General features: G+C 40.1%; 1 protein-coding gene across 5 annotated transcripts; it reads right to left on the bottom strand.

Moving 5' to 3' along the window:
- Positions 1-446: 446 nt before the first annotated feature.
- On the bottom strand, positions 447-21198 carry Slc17a2 (solute carrier family 17 member 2). 5 transcript variants are annotated; one of them, XM_076939258.1, is made up of 12 exons: positions 20829-21198; positions 15391-15500; positions 13507-13718; positions 11108-11341; positions 10938-11025; positions 8449-8535; positions 6533-6651; positions 6272-6433; positions 5673-5805; positions 5440-5587; positions 4596-4686; positions 447-3307 (listed from the first exon to the last, which is right to left on the bottom strand). In XM_076939258.1, the coding sequence occupies exons 2-12, from the start codon at positions 15416-15418 to the stop codon at positions 3173-3175; spliced, it is 1437 nt and encodes a 478-aa protein (XP_076795373.1). In that variant the 5' UTR covers positions 15419-15500; positions 20829-21198; the 3' UTR covers positions 447-3172. The 5 variants fall into 5 exon arrangements, with proteins under 5 accessions (XP_076795373.1, XP_034366362.1, XP_034366363.1 ...); XM_034510471.2 differs by lacking the exon at positions 20829-21198 and adding an exon at positions 20578-20596; XM_034510472.2 differs by lacking the exon at positions 20829-21198 and adding an exon at positions 20578-20596 and having other exon boundaries at positions 4562-4686.
- Between the last annotated feature and the right edge of the window lie 5497 nt (positions 21199-26695).

Here is a 26695-nt window from a genome sequence, read left to right on the forward strand (position 1 = left end):
TTAAAAATGCATGGTAGCGTGTGCTTTTATCCCCAGTGCTGAGGAGGCAGAAGCTTGCAGATCTCTGGAACCCATTGGGCCCCCAGGCTGTTTTACTTTGTGATTTCTAGGACAATGAGAGATCTCAAAACAAAAATAACAACAGTAGATGATTCCCCAATAGTAACAGCTGAGGGTGTCCTCTGACCTCCACTTTCCCCAGTTTCAGAAAAGCAACTGAGCAGCAAGCCTGATGGCATAGGCTGGCCATCTTAGCACTCAGGAGAGTGAGGAAAGAGGATCATGAGTTCAAAGATAGAGACCTCATGTGTCCGCCTTTCTTCCCCATAAAAGCAACAAGATATGGTCACTACAAAAGTGGTTTCAACAAACTAGAATAGAACAAAACAAACATACAAATGGGGGTTGGGGGGAGCCAAAGAAAAAGCACAAGAAACACACAAAGATGCAATGATTCACATTCATAAAGACACAAAATTCTATAAAAATATAAAATAAAAATCCATAATGTATAAGCAAAAGATCTGTAAGGTAATAATAAAAAAAAAGAGCAAACAAAGCATTATGAGTCCACCAAACCAAACCAAACCAAACCAAAAAACAACCTTCAAGAATACCATTGACTTGATTTTGTGTTGACCATCTACTGCTACGCATGGGGCCTGCCTTTAAGTGTAATTTGTATACCCAGTAAGACTCCATTAGAGAAAACAAAGTTTTCCTTTTTGAATAGTTGTCAATTGGAGACAGCTTCTGGGGAGGGATGGGGGTTTGGGTCCTTGTCCCTTCTCAGTGCTGGTAGCCCATCTGACTTAGACTTGTGCATACTGGGTATTCTTTCACAAACTCTGTGAGTTCATATGTGCATCAGCCCTGTTGTGTCTAAAAGGCTTTGTCTCCTTGGGGTCTTCCATCCCAACTGGCTCTTACAATCTTTCCCCCTACTTTTCCAAAGTTCCATGAACACTGAGGGGAAGAATTTTATGGAGACAATCCATTTAGACTGAGTGTTTCAAGGTCTCTCACTCTCTGAACATAGTCCAGTTGTGGATCTCTGTATTTGTTCTCACCTACTACAGGAAGAAGCTTCTCTGATGATGGCTGAGCAAGACACTGATCTGTAAGTATAACAGAAGGTCATTAGGAGTCACTTTACTGCCATATTCCTTTCGCTGAACAGTCAGTAGTATTTGCCTATCTAGTCTCAGGTTATTAGCCAACTGAGAATTCTCAGGCATGGGTTTTTTTCTTGTGGAGTGGACCACCTTAAATACAGTCAGATAGTTGGTTACTCCCACAATGTTTGTGCCACTGTTTACCAGCATTTTGTTGAAGCAGATTACTATTGTAGATCCAAGGTTTTTAGCTTGGTTGGTGTTTACTTTTCTCCTCTGGTGCATGAAGAGTGCCTTCATGAACCATGAATTAGTTAGTCAGTAAGGTTCTAAGTGGGCACCAGTACAACTTTTCAGTGTTCAATGAGTAATGTAGGTGTTGTCTTCAGCAATATGGCCTAACCATCATTTTGTGTCGAGTCACAAATGACCTTGGCAATTGTTTTTTTTGTGGGTTTCCATGGGGCACCTCCAATCAACAACTCAATTAGATATAAGCCATCTCTAGCACTAGAGGTTTCATTTGGTAGTAACAGATGCCCAATTAAAGCTTTGTCTCCTGTTTCTTGGTGGTTTGATTTATATTTGTTTTATTCATGTGTGTATGTATTTTAAGAAGCTTCTATGGTAGTAGGCTCCAGTATGATCCCTCAAATGGCCCTTAGCTATAGCTGTCTCTCCCCATATCTCCTCTTACCCACTTCTTTCTTCCTTCTCTCCATTTAACCCCCAGACTATAATCATTCCTTCTTTTTGAGCTCTCTCTCCTTTCATACATAACATTCCAATTTATTATGTAATCTCTCTCTTTCCAATCTTCTAGTTTTCTACAGACTCGTTTTCTCTATGTATTATAAACATTTGGAAAGCAGATCCAATGGGTTATTATCTCAGTATCACCCTCAGGACCTGACATCAACTGTTACCCTTACAACTTCTGGTCAAAAGTGTCCTGGTTCTAATCTAACCTGATTAAAAGTTTCTCTTCCCCTTATGAATTAATTAAAGGTTCTTGTCCTGCAGTTATTTTGAAATTTCTAATATGATTCTAAAAAATACCTTTTCTAAGAAAATTGAGGCAAATGTAGAAAAAGCCATCTATATGGAGGTACCTTACAGTATATTGTACACACTAAAATCCCAAACCAATTACTACTATATTTTATTTTTTAGTTGAATATGACTATTTGGGAGAATATGAAGGTCACATAGTCTCTACTTCAGGGTGAATGCCTCTTATGTAATTTCCTCCCAAGCTTCTCTCCAGCCCATTACCAATTTCTTCTCTGGTGTTCACTTAAGAGTGTTTCTGTTTTCACCACATGACTAAACTCTGATAGTGTTTTTGTGTCCACTTTGTCCTTTCTGGTATCTCTTCAGTCTCTTCCTGTATTCCATTTTAACCTCATTCATTGAATCTTTTTCTCATTGTTTTCTGGTCACAACCTCCAAGAAGTTGGCTAGGATTCATAAATATTGTTCTACCTTTAGAAAAAATCCTACTCTACATAGCTTTAATAGACTTTGTTTAATCTTAGCATGTTTATTTTAATAGCATCTAACTACATAAACACCCATGCTTCCTGGAGTATTATAAAAGAAATACAGTTAATTCTATGATTATAGGTATCAATTCTGTTCTTTGCTGAGTTTTATATCTTAAATGTACAATTCCTATAAGGTCTTCTCTATGTTCCTGTTTAAATACAGGTATTTATCAGATTATTCCAGATATAATTGTATTCATCTAGTATTTTCCAAAGAGAAAAATCCAAAGGCAACTAAAATTGACTTCTAATTCCTCTACCAATTATCAACCACAGTTGAATGTTGGAAAAACTCCAGGGAGTCTAAAATTAGTGGCACCAGGGTTCCACCCCAGACTAACTCACGCTGAAGGGTAGCCTGGGCATCTGTTTTTGAAGCTCTTTGGCAAAAGCTAGCACCCAGCCAGAATAGAGAAGTACTGTGTCTATGGGCATAAGTACAAAGAAAGAGTGGTGATAAGCAAAATATGTTAAGGGTCAGCACTTTGGTTGATCTCCAACCCTACATCCTCAGAGGCGGGTGAGAGTCCTTTCTTTGGCCCAGTTCTGGATTTCTGCTTGTCCAAATATGAGATAAAAGATCAGACCAAACATGTTGACAGCAGCAGACAGGAAAAACACATTCCTCCATCCTGATTCAGAATCCTGAACACAAAAAATACACAGGAGTTATTAATTTATAAATTTTTTTCCTAGCAATTATACAAGTCCTCTACTTTGCATATTGCAATGCTAACCACATGCATACAAATGAGGGAGCAAATACAGAACACACTTAGTATCCTGTTGGCCAAGGAGGGTCATGAAACTTAGGAACCAAACGACTCTAAAAAGCATATCGGGTCCTGTGTTGTGGTAGCTATTTTCCCAAAAGAAAACAAATTAAGCCATACTGATGCTTCTCCAGTAATCTGAATTTCAATAATTATAAAAGTGAATAAAAATTTTATTTCAATAAAAATAAAAGTGAAGCTTTAGAATTATGCTGAGAATGCATAGGTAAGGTCTGTTCTTCTTGCTTTGTTTAGGTTTTTTTTTTTTTTTTTTTTTTTTTTTAAACTATTGACTTCAATCAGTTCAGCTCCTTATATGGACCTCTTCATACAGTGTGAGCTACACTTGACTTGTTTGATAAACTCTCCTGTCAGGCCTATTCGTTGTTGCTAATATCATCATGCTGAATTCTTATAAATTTACTTATAAATTAGCCTGGAATCTAGGTCACCTAGCTATACTAAAAACAAAACTCTGCTTCTCAAGCTGACACTCCAGTTTTTCCATCCTAGCCTGAGTCTTCCACACTGCCTTCCCTCTGGCTCACTAGACCACACCTAGAGGCTGAGAGCAAACCTCTGAGCCCATGATCCCTAAAGTCATACTGCTCTCCTCTCTCCTCTGTCTACAGATTGATGTCTTTATTAATTAGGACCCTGAGATACCAGTTTTCCCATTAGTGATGCACAGACTGTCTACAATTAATCCAATTGAACTCTTTGTGACCTCCTCTTCCTTCTCCCATCTTCATCACTTACTAATTCTTGATATGACTCATTCACTCTTGTCACAATGAAGGCCTCTCGTCTCTTTGGTTGTGAGCCTAGTCTTTAATGCTGAGCTATCTCACCACCCCCTCTCACTTTTTTTTTTTTTTTTTTTACCTCCTGGAAGTCATAGAAAAACTGTTATTTGCACCCAAACAGCTCATTTTCCCAAAATGAATCTGATTCTCTTTGACGAACTCAGCTTTTCACTTTTTTTTTTTTTTTTAATCTCCTGGGAAGCATGGCATGCCACAGTTTGATTTTCATGAACTGAATGTTCAAATCCATGCTTGCTTCCCCTGGCCACCTGTACAATCTTTGAGAGCACAGTGTATATTTTCAATGCCTAAAATAATACCTGCCACTTGCAGATGTTCAATAACATGCCCAACCTGACTGATGAGGAATCCGGTGGTAGTGGATGAGATGATTCCTGCAGTGAGACCAAATCCCCTTGAGATGCCCATGAGGAAACTTGCATATCTGTGAAGAAGATGATTTTATGTAGAAAAGCATCCATAGCAGATGGTCAACTTTCATGAAACACATTTTTAATGGCAAGGTCACTTGGCCTAGTAGCTTTCGTTACCTAAAGACATCCAAAGAGACGTTTATTTACCAACTTTTAAATCATCTGTTCACTGAATCAACATCTAGAATAACCAGAGAAGTAGTTTCTGTGGGTACTTTCTTCACAACACTGTTCAGTGCAGAGGGCAGTTTGCATAACAGACAAGTATCAGTCTCCAACTCTGAAGCCAAACTGTACGCCTTTAGATCCTGGCTCTGCCCTTGTGTGACTTGAGGCAGGTCTCATATGCCCATGTGCTTCAGTCTCCCTGAATTAGGGGCTCATAATAGGATCTACAGAATGTATTTGTGATGATGACACATATTGATTTCTGAGAATGTGTTAGCATAGATCTAGCTCATGGTAAATAGTCTATGTGTGGTGACTGATATAATAAACACCTTGGAAATTTCCAAAAACTGGTGTCTGTGGCCTTTTCCCAAAACACACAGTTTAATCTCTTACCAGGGAACTTGAAAAACTTTTTCTATCCAGAAATGAGACACATGGCCATGGCTGTGAACCAACATTTCTAGTTATGTCACTTCACCTTGATCTAGTACACATCAAAAACAGACAGGCTTTGTACTTTGGCATTGACACTGAGATCTACCATCACTTCAGTAGTCTGATAAAGAAAGGCACTAGACAGGAAAAGCTCTTACCTGGGGGCAATGTCTAGGGTGTTGATGATGAACCCTGAGTCACACAAATTGCTGGTCCCAGGAATGAGTATCAGTAAAACAATGGTTGCTATGTAACTGGAAGTCACAAAAGGCAGGGCCACAGCACAAAGGGATGGAAGGAGGAGCCCTAGAGAATGGGGACATGTTAAGAGGCTTCTCAAAGCACACATAGAGAAGGGAGTGGTTACCTGAATCCACACACCTGTCCTTACCCAGGGATGAAAAGAGTTTTCGAACTGTGATTAAGCTGAGAAGATTCCTGGATAGAAGGAAATCTGCCATCTGACCTCCTAAAATTGTACAGCTTGAGGCAGCAATGAAAGGCAGGGAGGACAGAACCCCACTCTGAAAAAAGGAAAGTACACAGAACATCACAGAACAGTATAGGGTGCCAGTGTTTATTACACAGACCAACCTTAGCCTGACCTCCAATATTCTGAGTTGTTTGAGGGAAACTAGAACCCTTGCCACACTGAAAGGGCATTGTCTTATATAAGAGAACCGGCTCCTGAGAAATGAGATGTCAGTTTCTGGGGAAAACTTCTGGACCAGTAGGCATGGCAAAAAACTGTGACGATTAAGAACCCATATGCACAGTAGCTCCACCACGCAGTAGTCCCAGTAGTTACATAACCCAAGACAAATTATCTCACCTCTGAATGTCCCAGTTCCATTATTTTGAAATGGGAACCATGGCACTGCCTCTGACACCACCATTGTGAAGGTGAAATGATTCTATACACTGGAATATAATGGGTAGTGCAGGACTACAGTCATTATTGTCACAGTCACAGTAGAGGAGTGTACTCACATCTCTGATGTTAACGTGGAGCACTGTACTGATGTACGTCGGTAGATATGTTATGATTATAGTGCAAAGCCAGAAATGACTGAAAAAGCCCATGAAAATGGCCCACAGTGGCAGGCATCTGACCATTGCCTTTATGGGGACGGATCTTCTGGGAGAACTAGACTGAAAGAAAACATCAAATCAACATTGGCATTAGGATAGGTCCCCCTTAGAAACAGTGCTCTGCAAGGTCCATGGGTGGAAAGAGAGGATGCAGTGTACCTGCTGAGCCACTGAGGATGTGATGTGTTCTTTTTCCCTCACACTTATGCATGGGTGATGCATGGGATCATCATAAATCACTGTGAACCACAGGACACAGCAGACACAGCCAATGCTACCTGGGAAGTAGGGATGCAGTTATACTTCAGGTCGATTCAGATATTGGAAGGATAACATTTTGTCTGAAATATAACAGCTTTTCTACCACACATACCAACTCAGGATTGTTCCACCATACAGACCTAAATTTCCCTTTTCTCTTTTCTACCCTATAAAACTCCTCCTATCAAACCTTTTTAGATGCCAGCTCTCAAATATAAACTTGCTTTTTGTCCATGTCAGAATCTTGGAGATAATATGAGCATGACTAAATCAGTACAGCCAAGGCTTAAGGATTCAGTGTTTATTTATAGCCATAGATGGTCTTAACAGTAACTTTTTGGCATACATGTCATTGACTTGTTTTGGTTTGTGTGGTTAAAGCTGAAGAAAAAGTAGTTATGCATGCATGAAAGCACTTGCCACGACGTAAGTCATTGTGGCATGAAAATATTTCTGTTTGCAAGAGGTTGCTATTTGTATTGAAACTATAGATCTCTTGGGGAATCCAAGCAGAAGCAGTTTTTTCATGCCTGGTTAACGTGTGAAACAAAATGACTGGGATTCACAGTGTTAATGAGAAAGCTCTGCCTCCCTCTGCCTCTGGAGTGCTGGGGTTAAAGGTGTACACTACTGGCATCACTTCAAAAATATCCTGTTAAAAGATTTTGAGAAGCAGTTGTTCTTTAAAACCCTCCTATATTATCTGGTTAATCTGTTGTTTTATTGGGAGCTAAATTTCAGATACTATGATCGCCAAAGCAATCTGGAAAACATTATATAATGGATTCTTTGATCTAAACACTTCACAGTTTAGTGAAACAAGAAACATCACGTGTCCTGAAAAGGAAGTGCCAATAAAAGATCATAGAGAGGAGAATGGCTGGACCTGATGGATAAGCAGCAGATGGCTCCATGAAGGAAGGGACATTTGAATTAAGCTTTGCATGATTCGCTTGATAGAGAACAGACTAAAAGCGTATTGGATAAATGTAACAATTATTATGAAATGTGTAGACACATTGAAGGTGCTCTCAATCAGCTTTGATGTCTTAACTTCACCACAGCAGGCGACCAGGCACTTGAGACACTCACTATGGTGGAGGTGCTGGGAGGTGTGTGTGTGGCAGACAGGAAAAGCTTTGTAACTGATTTCTCAAATGCTTCTCAGAAAGCTGTGGAGAGTGATCTTGTCTACCCTGTGCATGTGGACTGCTCAACCTTCTGGGAAGGTGTGACATTAAGATCCATGAGCTATACTAAGAAAGCTAGAGAGAAGACTGAAGGAGCAGAAAGGGTTTGTGACCTCAGGAGGAAAGCAACAATACCAACCAACCAGAGCCCCCCAGGGTCTAAACCACCAGCCTGGGAGCACATAGGGAGGGAACCCATGACTCCAGCGGTATATGTAGGGGAGGATGGCCTTGTTGGGCATAGGTGGGAGAGGAGATTCTTGGTCCCATGAAAATCAAACACAGAGTGGGGTGTGTGTGTGAGGGTAGGGAGGGGGTAGTGGGGGCGGGGGGTATGTGGGGGCACAGCTTCATAGAAGCATGAGGAGGCGGGATTGAATAGGAGGTTTCTGGGTGGTGGGAGGAAGTGAGGTAAGGGGATAAAATCTGAAATGTAAATATAATACCCAATGTTTAAAAAAAAAGATGAAAAAGAAAAGAAAAGAAAAAAAGAAAGCTACCAGTCCTCAACATTTTTCATAATTTTCCATTTAACAAAGAACATGGCGAGACGCTGAGTGATGTCTATCTTAAAACCAATGCCTGGGAAGTGGAAGTGTTACAGTTTAAGAGACAGTGACTCACCAAAGATGTAGAAGATAAAAGGCCAGCCCAGTGCCTGTGAGATTAATCCCCCCACACAGAGGATGATGAAGGACCCAAATGCTGCCCCTAAAGGGAAGACAGGGGAGAAAAACCTTATGGAGATAGCAGTGGCTTAAATGGGAACATTGTCCCTATGCTGATTTGGAATTGTTGCGTGATGAGAGGATTTATTCCTGTTCACTAGACTTTCCAAACATCATGGGAAATAGCGAGCACTGGACTAAATGACAGTCTACTTCAGTAGCTCTGTAAGAGCAATGTGGCCAACTTTTAACTTTTCAGCTTATCATAGCTCTCTGCAAGTACAGCTCACAGGGGTGGAATGTGAAGCTGGGTGTGGAAATGTAAAGACTTACCAAAATTAGAGAGGTACAGTTCCTGTGTTCAAGGAGAGTTTGCTCTAATTGGTGAGAGAATAATGAGCAAAATTTACTATTCCAACTGGATTACACTTGGACCTTGGGGTCTACAATGACAAGAGCAACAGCCAGGCATGATGGCGTATCTCTACAATCCCAGCATGCAGGAGTCTCAGGCAAGAGGATTGACATGAATTTGAGGCCACTATGGGCTACTTCAATAGTACCAGGCCAGCAATGGCTATCTAGTAAAACCTTGTCTCAAATAAGCAACAAACAAATAAACAAAGCTGAAAAATTTAAAGCTATGCATTTTACAGATTTACAGTAGAAAATGATTTTTATGTAGCAATGTTACACATACTTAGTGTATACAAACACTTGCACATACAACCACATATGCAAACCTCAGAACGGTTTCATGAGTTCATAGTCACCTGCACAATGTGAAAGGAGTCCATTCTATTCTATTCTATTCTATTCTATTCTATTCTATTCTATTCTATTCATTCTATCTATTCTATTCTGTTCTATTCTATCAATTCCATTTTATTCTCTATTCTATTCTATTTTATTTTCTATTCTATCTATTCTATTCTAGCCTATCAATTCCATTCTATTCTCTATTTTCTATTCTATTCCATTCTATTTTCTATTCTATTCTATTCTTTTTCTCCTACTCTTCCCAATTCTCTCTGCTCATTTTCATGTTTTAAGTCCTAGATTTGCTTCCACTGAATTCATACCACAACACAGTTCTATTCTTCTATTTGAGAAGTGGTATTAGAATATAAAAGCAATAATAAAATTATAATTACAATGGAAACAGATTAAATTAACTGTAATAGGAAGACAAGAAAATTGTATGAAGAAGGCAGTAAATATCTGTGGTTTAAACAAAACCAGGGATTCAGAATCTTTTTAAAGATATGAACCTGTGAGCTGAGAGCCATGGGAAAGTGATGACAGACAGCTATGGACAACTCATGCTACCAGAGCCTTGCCTGCAGAGGGAGCTCAGTGGTCAGCACATTGTAATACATTGCCTGAACATCTATCAGTATAATGAGGAGGTGAGTCTTTATTCTATAGTTGTAAGGGGGCATATGGGAGATACTCACGCTGATGAATAAAACTGCCTCAGCAGTACACAAAATAATTTAGCATTGACAGAAAGAGGAAATCCAGCAGAGAAGAAAGATTAGCTGAGAGTGTTTGGAGGTGGAGGAAGCCATGACAGTGATGGTGGAGAAGCAATCAGGAGGGTTTCTATGAGGGAACAGACTGCAGGGTGTGGATTGTGCTGGACCCATGAGTGAGCTGTTGATAGAACCTCAGATCTGTCCTTTACATATGTGTTCTCAAGTCTACAATCTGCTGTGCAGTCGCCCCCAAGGGGGCTTTGGTGAGACCACACTTTATGAGGGTCCTACTTGCATTATGACCAAGAATGTGTGCTCTGAGCACAAAATGCCCAGGCTTCAATCTTGGTCCTACTATTTACTGTTTATTCATGTTTGGGCCATCTGCTTAATCTCTACATACACTAACTCCCTTCTCTGGGAGATAAAGGCACAAAAATAGCATGCACATAAGAGAGTTGTATGAGTTACTTAGCTCAGAATAGTAGAATGGTGTGGATATTTCACCTTCCAGTCGATTTTGCTCTTGGCCTCTCTGAGTCCTTGTTTTGCCCTCCAATATTTTCTTGCAGTGTGAGTGTAACAACATATTTTTCATTTGTGCATTTCTTTTTTCTTTCTTAAGATAGAGTCTCAAGAAAATGTAATTTTCTATAAAATAAGCTGAGTTCAAACTCACAATCCTCCTGCCTCTGCCTCCTCAGTATTAGAATGACAGGCAATAGCCACTAAGACCAATTCCATTTCTACCTTTCAGCATTTTTTCCCATCAGGCCTTAGCCTTTGACTGATGTAGTTCACGGTGCCCCGCCCTACTCCTGAGCTTGAGGCTTTATAGCACAGATGTATGTTTCCCCTTTGTTATGTAATTGTCTCGTGTTGCTCTATTTTTTCTTGGTTGCTGAAGTCATCTGAGTTGCAGAAAAACAGAGCAAATCACAACCCGCTGATGCACATGCGTCCTCACCTGAGCCTGCAATGCTGGTGAGCTTGCTCCGTTCTAGTGGTGGAGCCCACTTTGCCCAAATTGTGAACTGACCGGTCCACGCCATTCCCTGCAATAAAGGTCACTGAGATCTTTGTTTTGCAGATGTTAGGAGTCTGTATGCCACTCAGTCTGAGAAAATATCTGGATACCTGTGCCATCCCCTGAACTGTGCGAAGGACGATAACCAAAATCACCCCAAAGTCAGCAGCCAGTGGAGTAAACAGCGTGAGTAGGGATGAGATGAGCAACCCAGCGCCAAGGATCTGCTTTGCTCCCAATATCCCTGCTAAATATCCACTCGGTATTAACGTCAGTATGATTCCATAGCTGATGGAACTAAAGATGATGCCCTGGGTCTCTGTGCTCCACTGATAAACAGCAGCCTGGGAAGGAAGGAAAGGGTTAAGGTTAGCAGTAGTTAGTAGGGGCACGCTCTTTGCTAGGAAGTCCTGACTGGAAAATCTACTTTATACCCAAAGTTGTTCTATATTCAAGAGATTCTACTATATCTCTATTATAAATACTCAGTATGATTTAGGTTTTTTTCCCTCAAATTTTTATCTAACTTATTTTTATTTGTTTTTACAAATAACCAACTGTATCCCTAATTTATTTCCCTTAATGGGAGGAAAAATTTTAGATGTAAAAAATAAAGAAAAGAGATAAATGATTATGGAGTTAGAGAGATGTCTTGGCTGTTAAGGGTATCAGCTGTTCTTGCAGAGGACTCATGTTTGGTTCCCAGCAGCCACATGGTGGCTCACACTGTCTGTAACTTTAGCTTCAGTGTATCTCATGTCCTTTTGGCTTCTGAGAACATATGGGACACATATTTGGAAGGTATACATACACACTGACAAACATTCACACATAGAAAAATGAATAAATCTTTTTGGAAAAGATACATGATCACATAGATGAGAGTCTGAGACCAGCAGGATGGCTTCCATGTTAAAGAGCTTCTTTGAAAACCTGAGTGCTACTGACTCTCATTGAATAAAGTGAACACAACTTTACTGATTTCTTATCAAAATTAACCCCTGATTGAAAACTAAAAATCACATTTAGTCGTTATGTATGGTCGGTCTGGAAGAATCAAGTTACTAAGATATATATTATGAATGAATAACTCAGTACTTTACTAGTCACTAGAGATCTAGATCTGGAATCACATTATAAATTAGATCACCAAAAGATGTAAAACAAAGAAATACATTATTAACTTAAAATGACTTTTAGCAGCCAGGCATTGGTGGAACATGCCATTAAGCCCACCACTAGGGAGGCAGAGGCAGGCAAATTTCTGTGAGCTCAAGACCAGCCTGATCTACATAACAAATACTAGGACAAGACAGCCAGGGCTATCTAGAGGGTCCCTGTCTCAAAATATAAACAAAGAAAAAAGTTATTATAACTCAGAGTATATGATACACCTTAGCATTAATATTTGAGGATAGACATAAATAGGACAGAAAATGTGAGGAAGAAACAACAGTTTAGGAAGATCCAAGAGAGGGAGCAATTTTGAGGCATCTTTTGAAAACAATGCCTGGGATTTGTGTGAAGGAAGCAAGTAAGACACATTCCTATTGGATAAAAAGCACATTTAGACTTTCGGCATCTGGTATATGAACTTCCACACTGATAGTGACAGTGCCTGGCTCTGAGCAGAGAAGTTCCTCAGCCATTAGTGGATAGGAGTGTGTGGAGGAAGAAGACCAGGCTCTGGTGGGTGGGGTGCAGCATGTCCAGACACAAATCAGTCAGCATTCAGGTACCTTGAGTTCCCAAGCACGGGAGTGTGGATGAATAGGTGAGTTATGACACAGTCCTAACTCATGGATTATAAGGATGACATTAGGACTGCATAGTAAATGACAGCTTAAAGGATGTCTAAAAAAAAAAAAAAAAAAAAAAAAAAAAAAAAAAGCAGATCTTTATGATTCTTACACAAATATGCAATGAACCTGTGATGAAGGTACTGTTTAACTCATCGATCCATGAGGGAACTGGTAAAAATGGTAGCTTATGAAAAAAAGGAGGCTGGAAAGAGCCACACATTTTTAAGCTGGACAGAAAGGCTGGGGTGGAATTTAAATAGATGGCAAACTGCCTTACTCAGGGAGCTGCTGACTGGAGAATCGCGGAGACAGATTCTCCACAGGACTAGAATCATAAGCATTTCTAGTCATCCTATAGAATTTGCTGAGCTATAAATAGCCTTAAAAATTATGAAAGCTGCAGGGACTCAAATAGAATCGGGCAACCCAGAAGGGTTTCCTAGATAGTAACTAGTTTTTCTCTGAAGAAACTCAAGTAGTTTATTGGTCCTATTTTTAATTTTTTTCTTTCATTTGTCTTACACCTTCTCTATAATGTTACTTCAATGAAAGATTATTATTATTACAAACTGAAGCAATGGCTGCAGAATTACTTCAGTCCTTTTCAGTTTGTGGTTGAATTCTATAATCTGCAGAGTCAAGCTTCTCTCTCCTGTTCTTGTCTGTTATTTTCTGTCAGCGCAGAGCCCTCTCTCCACCGCACTCACCCGGGTACTAAAGTCCTTGATGCCTCTGCTCCGGTTACTTAGGAGGCCCATCACGGGCCCCTCAGTGGATGCGTTCGCTAGGTCCTGATGCTGTGTGCTGTTCACCATGGCAATGATGGCAATGCTCAGACTCACGCGCTGCGTTATCATGGTGAAGTTGGAGAAGTGCATGATGAGAGCCAGTGCATAGCGTAATGAGCAGAAACCTGACCCTAGGCAGGAGACGGAGTTACACAATGAGCACCCCGAAAGGAAACTGCTGCTTTCCATTTCTGCAATGGCGAAACACGAAAGAACTCCAGACGACACCAATCAATACTACTAGCTTGGTTTTTGTTTCCTTTTGTCTTTTTCTTTCTTTCTTTTTCATCCTGGAGATTGAATCTAGGCTTTGCATCTGCTTACCAGGCAAACAGCCTACCACAGAACCTGGACTCCAGCCCCTTTTAGAATGCTTTTGAGACTGGTCTTGTTAAGTTGCCCAGATTGGCTTTGAATGTAATTTGTAGCCCAAGAACTTGCCATCTCTCCTGCCTCAGATTTCCATGACAATAAAACTATAAACCAGTTGTCATCAGGCTGAGCTAATCCCAATGCCCCCTTTATACCAACATATTACTTCCAAACAGTGTTGCCATATTATTTTGCTGGGTTTAATAAGCATGGTTAGTTTGGAATCTTGCAAATATTCTTTAACAGTGACAGAACAGATTGTAAGAAAAGGAAAAACCTTAATGCAAGGATTTTGTGCTACATTTCTTTAAAATAAGACACTGGGAAGAAAATGGCAGCCCTCTGCATTGCAGAGAAGCACTCCATCTCATTCAGCATGTTCATTTCGCACAGAGCTTGTGAGAATTGACATGACAGTTGCCTTTCAGAGATAGCACTTCCATGTCTGAGGATTTTCCTTTGAACTGTCAGAGAAATAACATTCTTCCTTTTCCATTCTGAACTCTCTCCCTGATTATGCCTGTTTTCTTCTCCTTCTTTTAATTTTGTGGCTCAAACTAGTCTAGAACTTCTAGGCTCAACTGATGCCCCCAACTCTGCCTCTTGGGACTGCAGGTGTTCCCCACCACGCCCAGCTGAGACCTGATACTTCACAGTACTATGTGTACTTCATTGACCCCCACCTCCCCACCCCTGTGCATTACTAGACCCTGCCTCCATGGTTTTTCAGCTTTTCAAACAAATATGGAGAAACAATTTTGCTAAACGTATAGGTAAACGTGATACAAAATAGTATTGAACATGTATGTATTTATGCAGTCATCATATTTTCAATATGTGTGATTGTGTGCTGATATTCTATATCTATTCCTAATGAAATAAAGCAATGGGTTGGTGTTAGGATTTCCATGTGACTGATGGGTTAGGCTTTTTTTCTCCTGCATATTTGGAAAGCTGTGACTTGTGGGACATAAACAGGATCTGTGAAGAAACACAAAAATAAATGGAAGAAATCTCCAAGTAGTCTCACAGATAGAACTAGTTGCCTGCAAATGAATTATTTTGATATAATTTTAAGTTGCCAAGCTCAGAGGAAGAGGCCAGACATTTGGCAAATGTGTTCCACAGGGATCTGTAAAACAGCTAAATTGGCTGTTTGCCTTTAAATCACTCGTTCAAAACTCACTGCATTCCTTGGATATAGGATTTATTGATCATTTGGTTCAATTTCTGCAAGATTAATCCATGGTGTCTCCTAACAATAAAAAGCAAGTGACATCTTGGGATTGTGGTTGGGTCTGATGTTACACTAAGAGCATCCAGAGAAACAATATAAAGAAAAGGCAGGGAGAGGACAGCAGCCATGGATGAAGTAGCTGGGGCCAAGCACTGAGTTTTCTATAACTGCCTGCAACAAGGACAGCACCTTACCTTTCCTGGTGATAGGCTTCTCATCCATTTTGTTTCTCTGGTGAGTGATGTGCACTTTGTGTCGGGGTTTCCCTCTGCCCCAAATCACTTTCACCACGACAGGCTTTGACCTATGAGAAGAACATCATGCAAGAATGACACACAGCCTCCTCCTGCCCATGCTGCCTCTAGGGATCAGGAAGAGGTGAGCATTTGCTGTTGTTTTATTTGTTCTTCTTTATGACTTCCACATCCTGGTTCTTATACACTATGACTATGCTTTCAGTGGACTGTGTCTTTAGGAGAAACTCTAACTGTAAATCCTTAGAGCAAATTCTCAAACCATCCAGTGATGCTATGAAACTAAGAGAAGGAAACTGCGAAGGCATTATCAAGCCACAGCAAGCCATTCAATTCTAGGAAGTACCATTATTTAGAGCAGACCACAAGATAGAAGAGTCAAGCCCAAGAGCTGAAGAAGATGGTTCTAGAGCAGCCTTTACTCTCATCCTGACCATTTTTTTTCTGTTCCCTTTGGTCAAGCACAGTGTTCTGTGGCATCTTTAAAGATGCTACATGACCTTCATGTGCTGTGATGCTCAGGGTTAATGATCAACTTGGTAGAATCTAGAATCACCTGGGAGGTAGGCCTATGGGTTCCCTTGTGTGAAAGTAACTTAATTATGTTAACTGAGATGAAGTTCAGTCAATGTGGGTAGCACCATTCTCTATCAGGGGACCCTGAACTTTATAAGAGTGGAAAAAGTGTTGAGCATGCATTAATCACTTCTGACTGAGGACAGATGTAATATGAGCAGCTGATTCAAACTCCTGAAGCCTTGACTTCCATTGTGTGATTAGAATATTCTTTACTACTCATAAGACGAGCATTTTATTGAGCTGACAATATCTTTAAAACATTTATGGCTCCAAATATGGACATGTTTAATTCAGTATTTGCATCTCTTTAGGAGGGATATATACATTTGTTTCTTTTAAGGAAGAATATACCTTCTAAGAATCTTATAAATTGTATCTATTTTAGACTGTATTTTCAACAACTGTTAAAAAAACACCTGTATCATATTTATATTTTGTAATTCAGGATCTTATACTTTCTGAACCCAAATTTAAAGAGATATTCCCACCCTCTTAAATGACCTTATGACAGAAGGTGATCGTGGAAGATATAAATAAAGAATTTTATCCAAAACTCTCTATTGTGATGTGTTCATATGTGAAGATATATATGGAGGCCAGAGGTCAGACTCACATGTCATTTTTCAAGCTGTCTATCTTGTTTGTTGAATTAGTGTGTGTCACGAGGACCTGGGTTTGCAGACTGGGCTGAGCTGGCTAGTCACCCTCAGGGGCCCTCCTGTCCCTACCTCCCTACCACTAAGAGAACAAGCACATGCCACCAAATTTTGTTTTGTTTGTAGGTGCTGGGGTTTGAACCTGGGTCTCTTGCCTGTGTAGCAAACACTTTACCAATTGAGCTATTTCCCCAGCCCAACCATGTCCTTAAAGAAAGATTAATAGATAGTTAGTACATAGGAGTAAAATTAGTTAATAAATAACTATTAAACATCTAAGTTTTGAGATATTCTTGGTTTTTTTCTTTTCTTTTGTTTGTTTTGGTTTTTTGAGACAAAGTTAGTGGACTAGGCTGACCTTGAACTTCTGATCCTCCTATTTCAGCCTCCTGAAAGCTGGGGCTAATTGAAACTGTATTGTACCACAATGGACCCACATGTAGGCTCAACTGCTATCAAGAACAGATGAGCACCAGAGCAGATGTTGGCTGGTTGTTCGGACCTGAAAGGCTTGCAAGTGTAACTCGTATCTGGATGAGGTAAAAGACACAGGTCTTCTGCTCCAGGTACACGCTTCACTGGTGAGAAAATGTGTACAGAAGACTGGACAGTCACCTCATCCTTACAGTTCACAGGGTCAGTCTCCCAAAAGCCAGACTGTTTTTCTATTTATTAGTATAGCCTCCTTTTTTTCTTAACATTTTAAACTTAAGTTTAAAAAATAATCACTAGCTTCATTTTGAAATATTCTAAGTTTTAATCATTTATTCCCAAAGAAAATTCGATGGTAGAAGTGTAAGTTGAACTTCAATTTTAATATTAAAGAAAAACTCTTTAATTATCTCTCTTTTTTTTTCTTGCTTTTTTTCTAGTAGTGGAAACCTATTCTGCTCATTCTGTTTGTTTTAGTCTTATGCAAGGGAATGAATGGTCTTTTTTTTTTCTTTTTTTTTGTCTCTTTTTTTTTCCTTTTTAAAAAATTGGATATTTTATTTACATTTCAGATGCCATCCCCTTTCCCCATTTCCCCTCCCTAGAAAACCCCTATCCCATGCCCCCTTTTCCTTTTATACAATTTTTTAAAATGTTAATCAAAGGTTTTTTGAGTTTGGTAATGCTCAGTCAGAAGTGTAACTCAATACCCAACCTAGATATATCAACTATCTTTGACTAGTGGAGACACATGAACATCTTCCTCCATGTCCCACCCTCTCTTTCTCTCTCTTTCTCTCTCTCATCACCTAGCTTTTCCTCTCCTTCTTCTTCTCCTTTCCCTACACCTTCTCTTCCTGTCGGTACTCCTTCCTCCTTAGCTCCTCCTACATATCTAAGGTTTTCATTGGTATGAGCTTCTTATTGATACAAAAGGGAGATGAATATTGATACCCTCATGGGCATTGTGCCTGTATAACACATTCAGGAATACAAGGCTTAGACCCAGTCCTTCTTTAACTTTTTTAACTGATTTGAGATGGTTAGCCTGTGAGTTAAGGGACTATAGCAAATTCATGGCTTTGAGTTTATTGTTAGGGTGTTTTCTATATTTTATTTAGAAATAGCTGAGAGGAGTTAACAGACAACAGTCCAGGTTACCTTACATGGATAGTTGGTTTTCAAAACATCAGAAATCCACATAATTGATGTTACAAACATTTCTATATTAATGTTCATTTTGATTAGAGACCTGTCTGCTCCTGACAGCTTCCTGTCTTAGATTCTAAGAAGAAATTGAGCATCTTTGGAGTTACTCCAGCCGTGGGGAGACAGCCACTAGGCAAGAATTGCCTCTTTTCATCTACAGACAAATTACTGTCCAGAAAAGGACACACTTGCAGAATAGTCGACTGATTATATCTGTCTAGACAGAGTAATCAGCCCTTAATAATTAAATTATTAATATATTATATAATTATTATAATAATTAAATAATTAATAATCACTAAGGTCTGTCAGATGATTCTGGGCCAGAAGGCTGAAGATTTGATGCTTCGACTTTCTGTAGTATAGGGACTATCCAGGTGTTCAGAGGTCTCTATAAATTGGCTAAGTTTTAGAAGCTATGCTTAGTGCTTCCCATAATTTCAGTTAACTAAGTCATTCTGGATTTCTGACGAGGTTGAAAACCTATAGTCTCATAGCCAATCCTGGCTATTTACTTTGAGAGAAAAGATCTGAGTAGATGGTTTTCAGCTGACATTCACTCTAATGCCAAGAAAAAAGCCAGGATCAAAACTAAGTGTTTTAGTTAGGAGAGATGAACAGAGGTTCTGGTTAGTCAACAAAATAATGGACTGGGTATTAGGACTATCTTGTACCTCACTGGTACAAATAGGCATAATTATGCTCTAATTGGAATGAATGGTCTTAATAGCCTTTTGTTTCTCCCAAGGATTGGCCCTTGTACCACATGTGTGTCAGTCAAACACTTTGCCTCTGAGTTACATCCCACCACCACTGGGCAGAGAGGGGTGTAGGGGTGTGAAAGTAAGTGTGTGTAGTAAGTGTGTGTGTTTGTGTGTGTGTGGTGGGGGAGTTACACAGCTTCTACTGTATTCAAGTGTTTGAATTCTGTCTTAATAGCCTTCTGTTGTTTTGTTGTTGATGGCTTCTCCTTTTCATAAGACAAGTATAAAAATTGGTCATTCCAAACTTTAGTCTTTTCATAACATGATAATAAAAACCATGCTTCAAAACAATCACCAGGGCTCATGAAATCACAAGCCATTAATGTCATTAACGAAGACAGTACAGTTATTCTGAGTCTAACTGTAAACCACTGAGACCATGGAAATGTCAACGACCTTCCCATTCAGGAAATAATAGTGAGTCTTATGTCAAAGTTGCAAGTAGACTTAGAAACACAGCTCAGGTATAGCCTCACACCGTTCCAATTAAGTCAAAGCAAAATTTATATTTACAAAAGGTTGGGACAATATAGGTTCTATTGGAAGAAAAGGGAATGCAGAGATTATGATTATGCATAATAGGTTTTCTTTGAGGCGAATGGGGATATAGACATAGTTGCATAAGGGGCTTCATCCTACGCTTAGCCTAGAACTCATTACTTTGGTATAATAATGTTTCTAATACTCTTTGATTTCCTCTAACAACCTGCTTATCTTGCATAATTTTGTTAACCCAGTCTCCTGATTTACTCAAAGCAAATGTTGCATGTTGTTCAAATATCAGGAGCCAGAAGTTCAGAGCCTGAATTCCCACTCTGTGCGAACCATAGCAAGTTTCATAAACTCTTAGAGCCTTAATTGTTTCTGAGGGAAAGAGAGGACAATATTACTTCCTGGGACTGTTTACATGAAAAAAAGTATGAGGTGTGCCACTCCAAGGAGTTCTACCATTGTCAAATGTCACTGACATTAACACCAGCAGTGACAGCCACTGTGTCCCCACTCACTCCATGTTAGACCATCTCAGATCCATGAACAAATACGGACATATAGCAAATAAAAATATTTTGATAAAATGTTTGGCTTTAAACTTTTTTTAAAAGTGCCTTCTTCTGCCTTGGGTGAGAAAGTGCTCATTTTGCCACAGACTGCCAAGAATAAGAGACAAAAATAATTCCCAGAGTGTGAGGCAACTCATGAGCTCTCTACTTTTCTGAGGGACTGGTAGGTCACTCAACCAATGTATTCATAAGTTAAATCACGGTTTAAAAAATATTCGGAAACCAGCAGTAGAAAATTCTAAACAGAGTTATGCCAAAAGGCCAAGTGCACTTCAACCATAGTGCTATCCATAGGGGGCTCACAACTCAGGTGTAGCCTCCTGAAGTTCCACTTCCTAGTTGGGATTCTCTCTGGATAGGACGTGAGAGATATCTACCCTCACTAAGTCCTGTCCACTATGGCTACCCGTCATAACACGCACCTACCATGGTCTCCCTGCGGATCTCTTAACCGTACAAAGGCAGCAAACCTTCCAGAAACATTCAGCTGTCTTGATTTCCATCTCACTTAGACTTCTGCAGGTCCTCTCATCTTGAGAGGTAAGATCGAGTGTATTGAAACCAGAAAAGACTCATTAAGTACAGTCCCAAAGCTAAACCTTGTCAGTTCTGGCTCAGTGTTTCATTCTGCAGCCAAAGCCAATTGTATGCATCTACATACCACAGCCAATACTCACAGGTTCCTCCAGCTGGTGACTACAATTCACCGTGGTCCTTGACACCAGTGGCCTCTCAAATCTTAGAGTCTTGACTGGATAGTTATTTTGTAAGAAAGCCTCTTCTTCTCCAGAACCAGACACCATTCCCAAATGGAGGTCCTCAAGCAGCAGTTGATGTGTTTTTGAGTTCTCTTAACATTACTTCCTCCCTTGAATGCATGTCTGATAGCTTTGTAATTAACATCCTATTTAAAAGAAGAAAAACACCCTCACTATTAAACTAGTATTTGAAGCTTTAGACTAGAAAACTAGCTGGAAAAGAAAAAAGAAAAAAAGAAAAAAAGGTGTTCCTATGTTTTCTTCTCTTCACAGGGAAACGTAATGAGTCACGTGGGAACAGATGACACCAGGTTTGACCCTGTGCTCTCGGGACAAGAGAGACTACATTTGGCATGGCTGCTTAATTTTTAACTTCATTTTCCAGTTCTCACCGATCTAGTGAGTATCTCAACGATGTCACTATGTTTTTCTGCTTTGAACTATGCACACAGCCATTCAGTCAACAAGCCACTTCACTGAAAGTGGAAAGTGGCGTGGAATGGAGCAGGGTTCCTGAGCCTGAATCTCTGAGGTCATCCCCACCTTTGTTCCTAGTACTTTCTTCATCTGTAGACAAAGTACCCCAACTGTTAGAACTGGCTTCTACATTAAGAAACAAGGGTTGAAATGGGCAAAATGCCCAGTGCTTGATGGGACAAATGAGATGACGTCTGTTTGCTAACAGGTAGATGGCCTTAACAAGATGCTCCTGCAGAGAGATCCAGTCAATCAGCTAGAGTGTCCTTCGTCTTCTGGTGCCCACAGGGAACTGATGTGAATTGTGACTCTGAGAATTTCCCTGTCCCAGACCTTCCTTTTCTCTCTATCCTCCTGATGTGCTTTTGCTTGGCTCCTGACTCCTGGGTTTGTTTTGTGACTTTTAGGTTTTGGAATGTGGGTGGTGGTAGATCTTTCTAGCTAGTCTCTTGGCCTTCCTAAAACAAGGTAAAGACTTGCCTTCTCTGCATTTCAGCACCAGCTGAGCCTCTGACTCCAGCCCTATCATCATGATCCCCCAAAGAGCCTATACTATATAGTCCCTTAGCCAGTCTGACTGGTCTCTATTCATTTTCTTTATTTGAAAAAAATTCAAACTATATTAATTTTTTATTTTTATGTGTGTGGCCCTAAGGAGACCTGAAAACTCCTGGAGCTGGAGTTATAGGAACCTGTGACTCCCCCTCAGGAAACTAACCTCAGTACTCCAGAACAGTATATGTGTTTAACCACTGAGCCATCTATCATGTGACACTTTCTGGGGGAGACACAAATAAAGATTTGCTCACTCATATTGGGAACAAGTGACAGACCAAAGTAAGGATACCATCAAAGTCCAACATGGCAAACTCCTGAGTTTTATTTTGGTTACTTACAGGAGTAGAGGTGAGGGGTTGCTTATAAAAGCTGCAACTCCAAAAGCCAAGCCCAGTATGTGTGATAGCTCACAATTTTCAGAAACCTGGAGTGTTCTACACAGGCACCTCAGCTTCTGAGCCTCTTTTAGGCTGCTTAACTTCTCTCTCCCCCCCCCCCATATATATACTTGGACTGGATGGGACCTAATGTGTCTGGTAAATTTCAGGGGTTTCCTGAAGCCTTTGGATTGTTTAAAAAAAAAGACCCCCTGCAGTATGTACTACCTCTCTTTGAACATTCTGCATCTTAAGGAACTTCCCTCAAGATGTATGTTCATCTGGCAGAACATTGCCATACAACACCACCTCTCCAGGTTCCATAATTTTCTATTAGTACTAAATTAAATCAGTAACAAACTTGGGGAGTTTAAAGCAATAGATACGTATTCTCACAGCTCTAGAAGACACTAGTCCGAAATGTGTTTCACTGGACCAAAGCCAAAGTATTTGATGCATTGAGTTCCCTCCAGAGGCATGCTGTGGTAGTTTACAGAGGCCTGAATAGAATAAGACAGTAAGTTCTCAGTAAACAGCTTATAGGATAAATTAATTCTTGAGTTACACAAACATAATGAAAAAAGTCAAGGATTTTGGAGCTGGATCAAACTCCTTACACCACATTTTTTCACAACACCTCACGGATAAGTAAACTCAGTACAGTGCACATTTAGACCATTTAGGTTCTGGGAAGCTGAAGGAGGACAATTATGAGTTCATGGAGCTACATAATAAAACCTAGGTATATATTTCAGTAGTTGAGTGCTTTTATGGCTTGCAGGATACCTCCAGTTTAGTCCCCAGTACTAGAAAAAAAAGTTGAATATCTTACATCTGTAATATTCATAAACATCAAGAATAATAGAACAGAATAGTTGAAGTCTTAAAAGTGGAGGTTTTTCTAGATTGTTAACAACTGTCGCCAATCAAGGCAGTTTAACAGCAATACTTTTAAATTCTTTTTAAATTTGGTATTTTCCACACATGATGCTTCTTTTCCGAGAATGTCAATTTGTTTGATTTAATGCCTGACCCATGATCTACAGAGCTCAAAGTCCACTGAGTGAGGCTGTACACAGACAGACACCTAGGATGAAGGGTAATGAACGCAAGCCACACAACCTTGCACAAGGTAGTAGAAAGAGCAAACAAGGACTCCTGCCAACGTTGAAGTGTCAGAGGAAGGCTTCTCAGAGGAGGTGGGGCTGTGTCTGGTTTCATAGGCTGCATGAATTAACTACCACGGGAGAAGGACCATCCATGTTTCCTCATGATTGAGGATTACAGTAAAACCATCAAGAGAATTTGGTAAGCTGACACAAAACATGGTAATTCCTTTCAAGAAATCGATTGCTTTTTTTCCCAGTAGTAGAAATAGAATTTCCTCCTTCTGGTCTGTGCCCCAGCACTGAGCAGATCCCGGGCGGCAGCTCTGCCCCCAATCTCACAAAACCCAGAGGATGTGGGGCTCCCAGGATCTCCAACCCCAGCAATATCTTAGGTAACACCCATCAATATCTTAGGAGACAGTAACACCCGCCCCAAACAGGGAGTAACTGGGACCCACTGGGACCCAAGAATTTACTCCTGGCCTGGAGCACTGGTTCCTTCCGGTCCGCACCCGGGCACTGAGCAGATCTTGGGCCTCAGCTCTAACCCCAGTAGCAACACCCACCCCACACAGTTCTGACACAACTAAGATAATAGGAAAGACAGGTTCCAGTCAGAGACAGCACAGGTAGCACTAAGGAGATTCAGATGTCGAAAGGCAAGCCCAAGAACATAAACATCAGCAACCCAGGGTACTTGATATCATCAGAACCTAGTTCTCCCACATTAGAAAGTCCTGAATTCCCCATATCACCAGGAAAGCAAGTTCAGATTTAAAATCACTTCTATTGATGATGATAGAGGACTTTAAGAAGTACATAAATAACACTTTCAAAAAAATTGAGGAGAACACAGGTAAACAGGTAGAAGCCCTTAAAGAGGAAACACAAAAATTCCTTAAAGCATTACAAGAGAACACAACCAAACAGGTGAAGGAATTGCACAGAACCATCCAGGACATAAAAATGGAAGTAGAAGCAATAAAGAAATCACAAAGGGAGACTACGCTGGAGATAGAAAACCTAAGAAAGAAATCAGGAGTCATAGACTCAAGCATCACCAACAGAATACAAGAGATAAAAGAGACAATCTCAGGTGCAGAAGATACCATAGAAAAATATTGACGCAACTGTCAAAGAGAACACAAAATGCAAAAAGTTCTTAACACAAAATGTCCAGGAAATCCAGGACACAATGAAAAGACCAAACCTAAGGATAATAGGTATAGAAGAGAGTGAAGATACCCAACTTAAAGGGTCAATAAATAACTTCAACAAAATTATAGAAGAAAACTTCCCTAACCTAAAGAACGAGATGCCCATAAACATACAAGAAGCCTACAGAATGCCAAATAGACTAGACCAGAAAAGAAATATCTCTGGTCACATAATAATCAAAACACCAAATGCACAAAACAAAGAAAGAATATTAAATGCAGTAAGGGAAAAAGGCCAAGTAACATATAAAGGCAGACCTATCAGAATTATACCAGACTTCTCATCAGATACTATAAAAGTGAGAAGATCCTGGACAGATGTCATACAGACTTTAAGAGAACACAAATGCCAGCCCAGGCTACTATACCCAGAAAAACTCTCAATTACCATAGATGGAGAAACCTATGCATTACAAAGGATAATAGCAGGAAAGCTCCAATACAAGGAGGGTAATTATACCCTAGAAAGAGCAAAAAGTAATCCTCTTTCAACAAACCCAAAAGAAGATAGCCACACAAACAATGCCACCGCTTATAACAAAATAGAATTTCCAGAATAAAAATAGAAAAACATTGCAATGTTTCCTGCAATAAAATTTTCAAGACTTTCTTGAACAAGAACAGTATGACTCAAAAGGAAAAAACAACAATAAATCATTAAAGGACATAAGGCAAGCTCTGTCTAAATAGAAGTGTGGTGGTTTAAATGACCAATGTCCACTGTATGATCAGAAATTTGAATGTTTGGACTCCAGTTTGGCCGTGCTGTTTGATGAGGCTTAGGAAGTGTGGCCTTATTGGAGTAAGTGTGTCACTGGGGGCCAGGTTTGACTGTCAAAGCCTTATGTCATTCCCAGTGATCTCTCTGTTTTGTGCTTGAGCTTGAGATGTAGGCTCTCAGCTCTTAGCATCCAACTCTATCTAGGCATATCTTCTACCTGCTGCCCTGCTGTCCCCGTCATTATAGAGTGTAAGCCTCAGGGACTGTAAGAACAAATAAACTATTTCTTCTATATTTGCATTGGTCGTGTGTTTTATCACAGCATAGAAAAGTAGCTAAGGCTGGGCGGTGGTGGCGCACGCCTTTAATCCCAGCACTTGGGAGGCAGAGGCAGGCAGATTTCTGAGTTCGAGGCCAGCCTGGTCTACAGAGTGAGTGCCAGGACAGGCAGGGCTACACAGAGAAACCCTGTCTCGAAAAACAAAACAAAACAAAACAAAACAAAACAAAACAAAACAACCAAAAACAGCTAAGACAGGAATCAAATAGTGCATTCTTAGATGGAAAAACTTAATATTACAAAATATTAACCCTCCCTAGATGAATAAAGTACTGAATAGACAATCCAGTGGCTATAGGAGTAAAAGAAAGAAAAAACAGAAGTACATAATACAGATAGGATAGCCTAATGTCCCCACAGAAGATAGAGTGGCACATGTTTGAGAGACACTGTGAGGGTCTCACTGCAACCAAGGAGGGATGTGCCACATCTATCATGTGGATGAGATGCTTTTAAGTATATAAAGATAGTGTGGTGGGTTTTGTTTTGTTTTGGTTTGGTTTTTTTTTTTAAGTCTTATTTGCTATGTAGCTCAACTTGTTTTCAAAGTGGTGATCCTTTTGCCTCAGCATCGGGAGTGCTAGAACTACAAACATGTACTACTATGCCTAACTAATACAATGTGTTCTAAGTAAAGCAAATAGAATGTGCATGTAAAGGGTCTGATTTTTTTTCTCCCCAAACACTGTGTGTGTGTGTGTTTGTGTGTGTGTGTGTGTGTGTGTGTGTATTTGTACATGGTTATACAAGGCAGATTAACTGGTCACTTTTGTAACTAAATGTTTTTCTTCAGTTAGAAGACTCAGCAATAAAGGAGAGTATGGGGGCTGGTAAGACAGCTCAGTAGATAAACTCGCTGTCTTAGGGCAGTGGAGGCACAACTGGAAGAATACACACAGGATAGAAGCAGGGACAAATGGGAACATGAATTGAGGGTCAGAGGGCTCTGTGCACAAGCAGAGGAGAGAAATAGTTGAAAAGATAGCA

Source organism: Arvicanthis niloticus, chromosome 8 (genome assembly GCF_011762505.2).
Source record: "Arvicanthis niloticus isolate mArvNil1 chromosome 8, mArvNil1.pat.X, whole genome shotgun sequence".
Classification (NCBI taxonomy): domain Eukaryota; kingdom Metazoa; phylum Chordata; class Mammalia; order Rodentia; family Muridae; genus Arvicanthis; species Arvicanthis niloticus.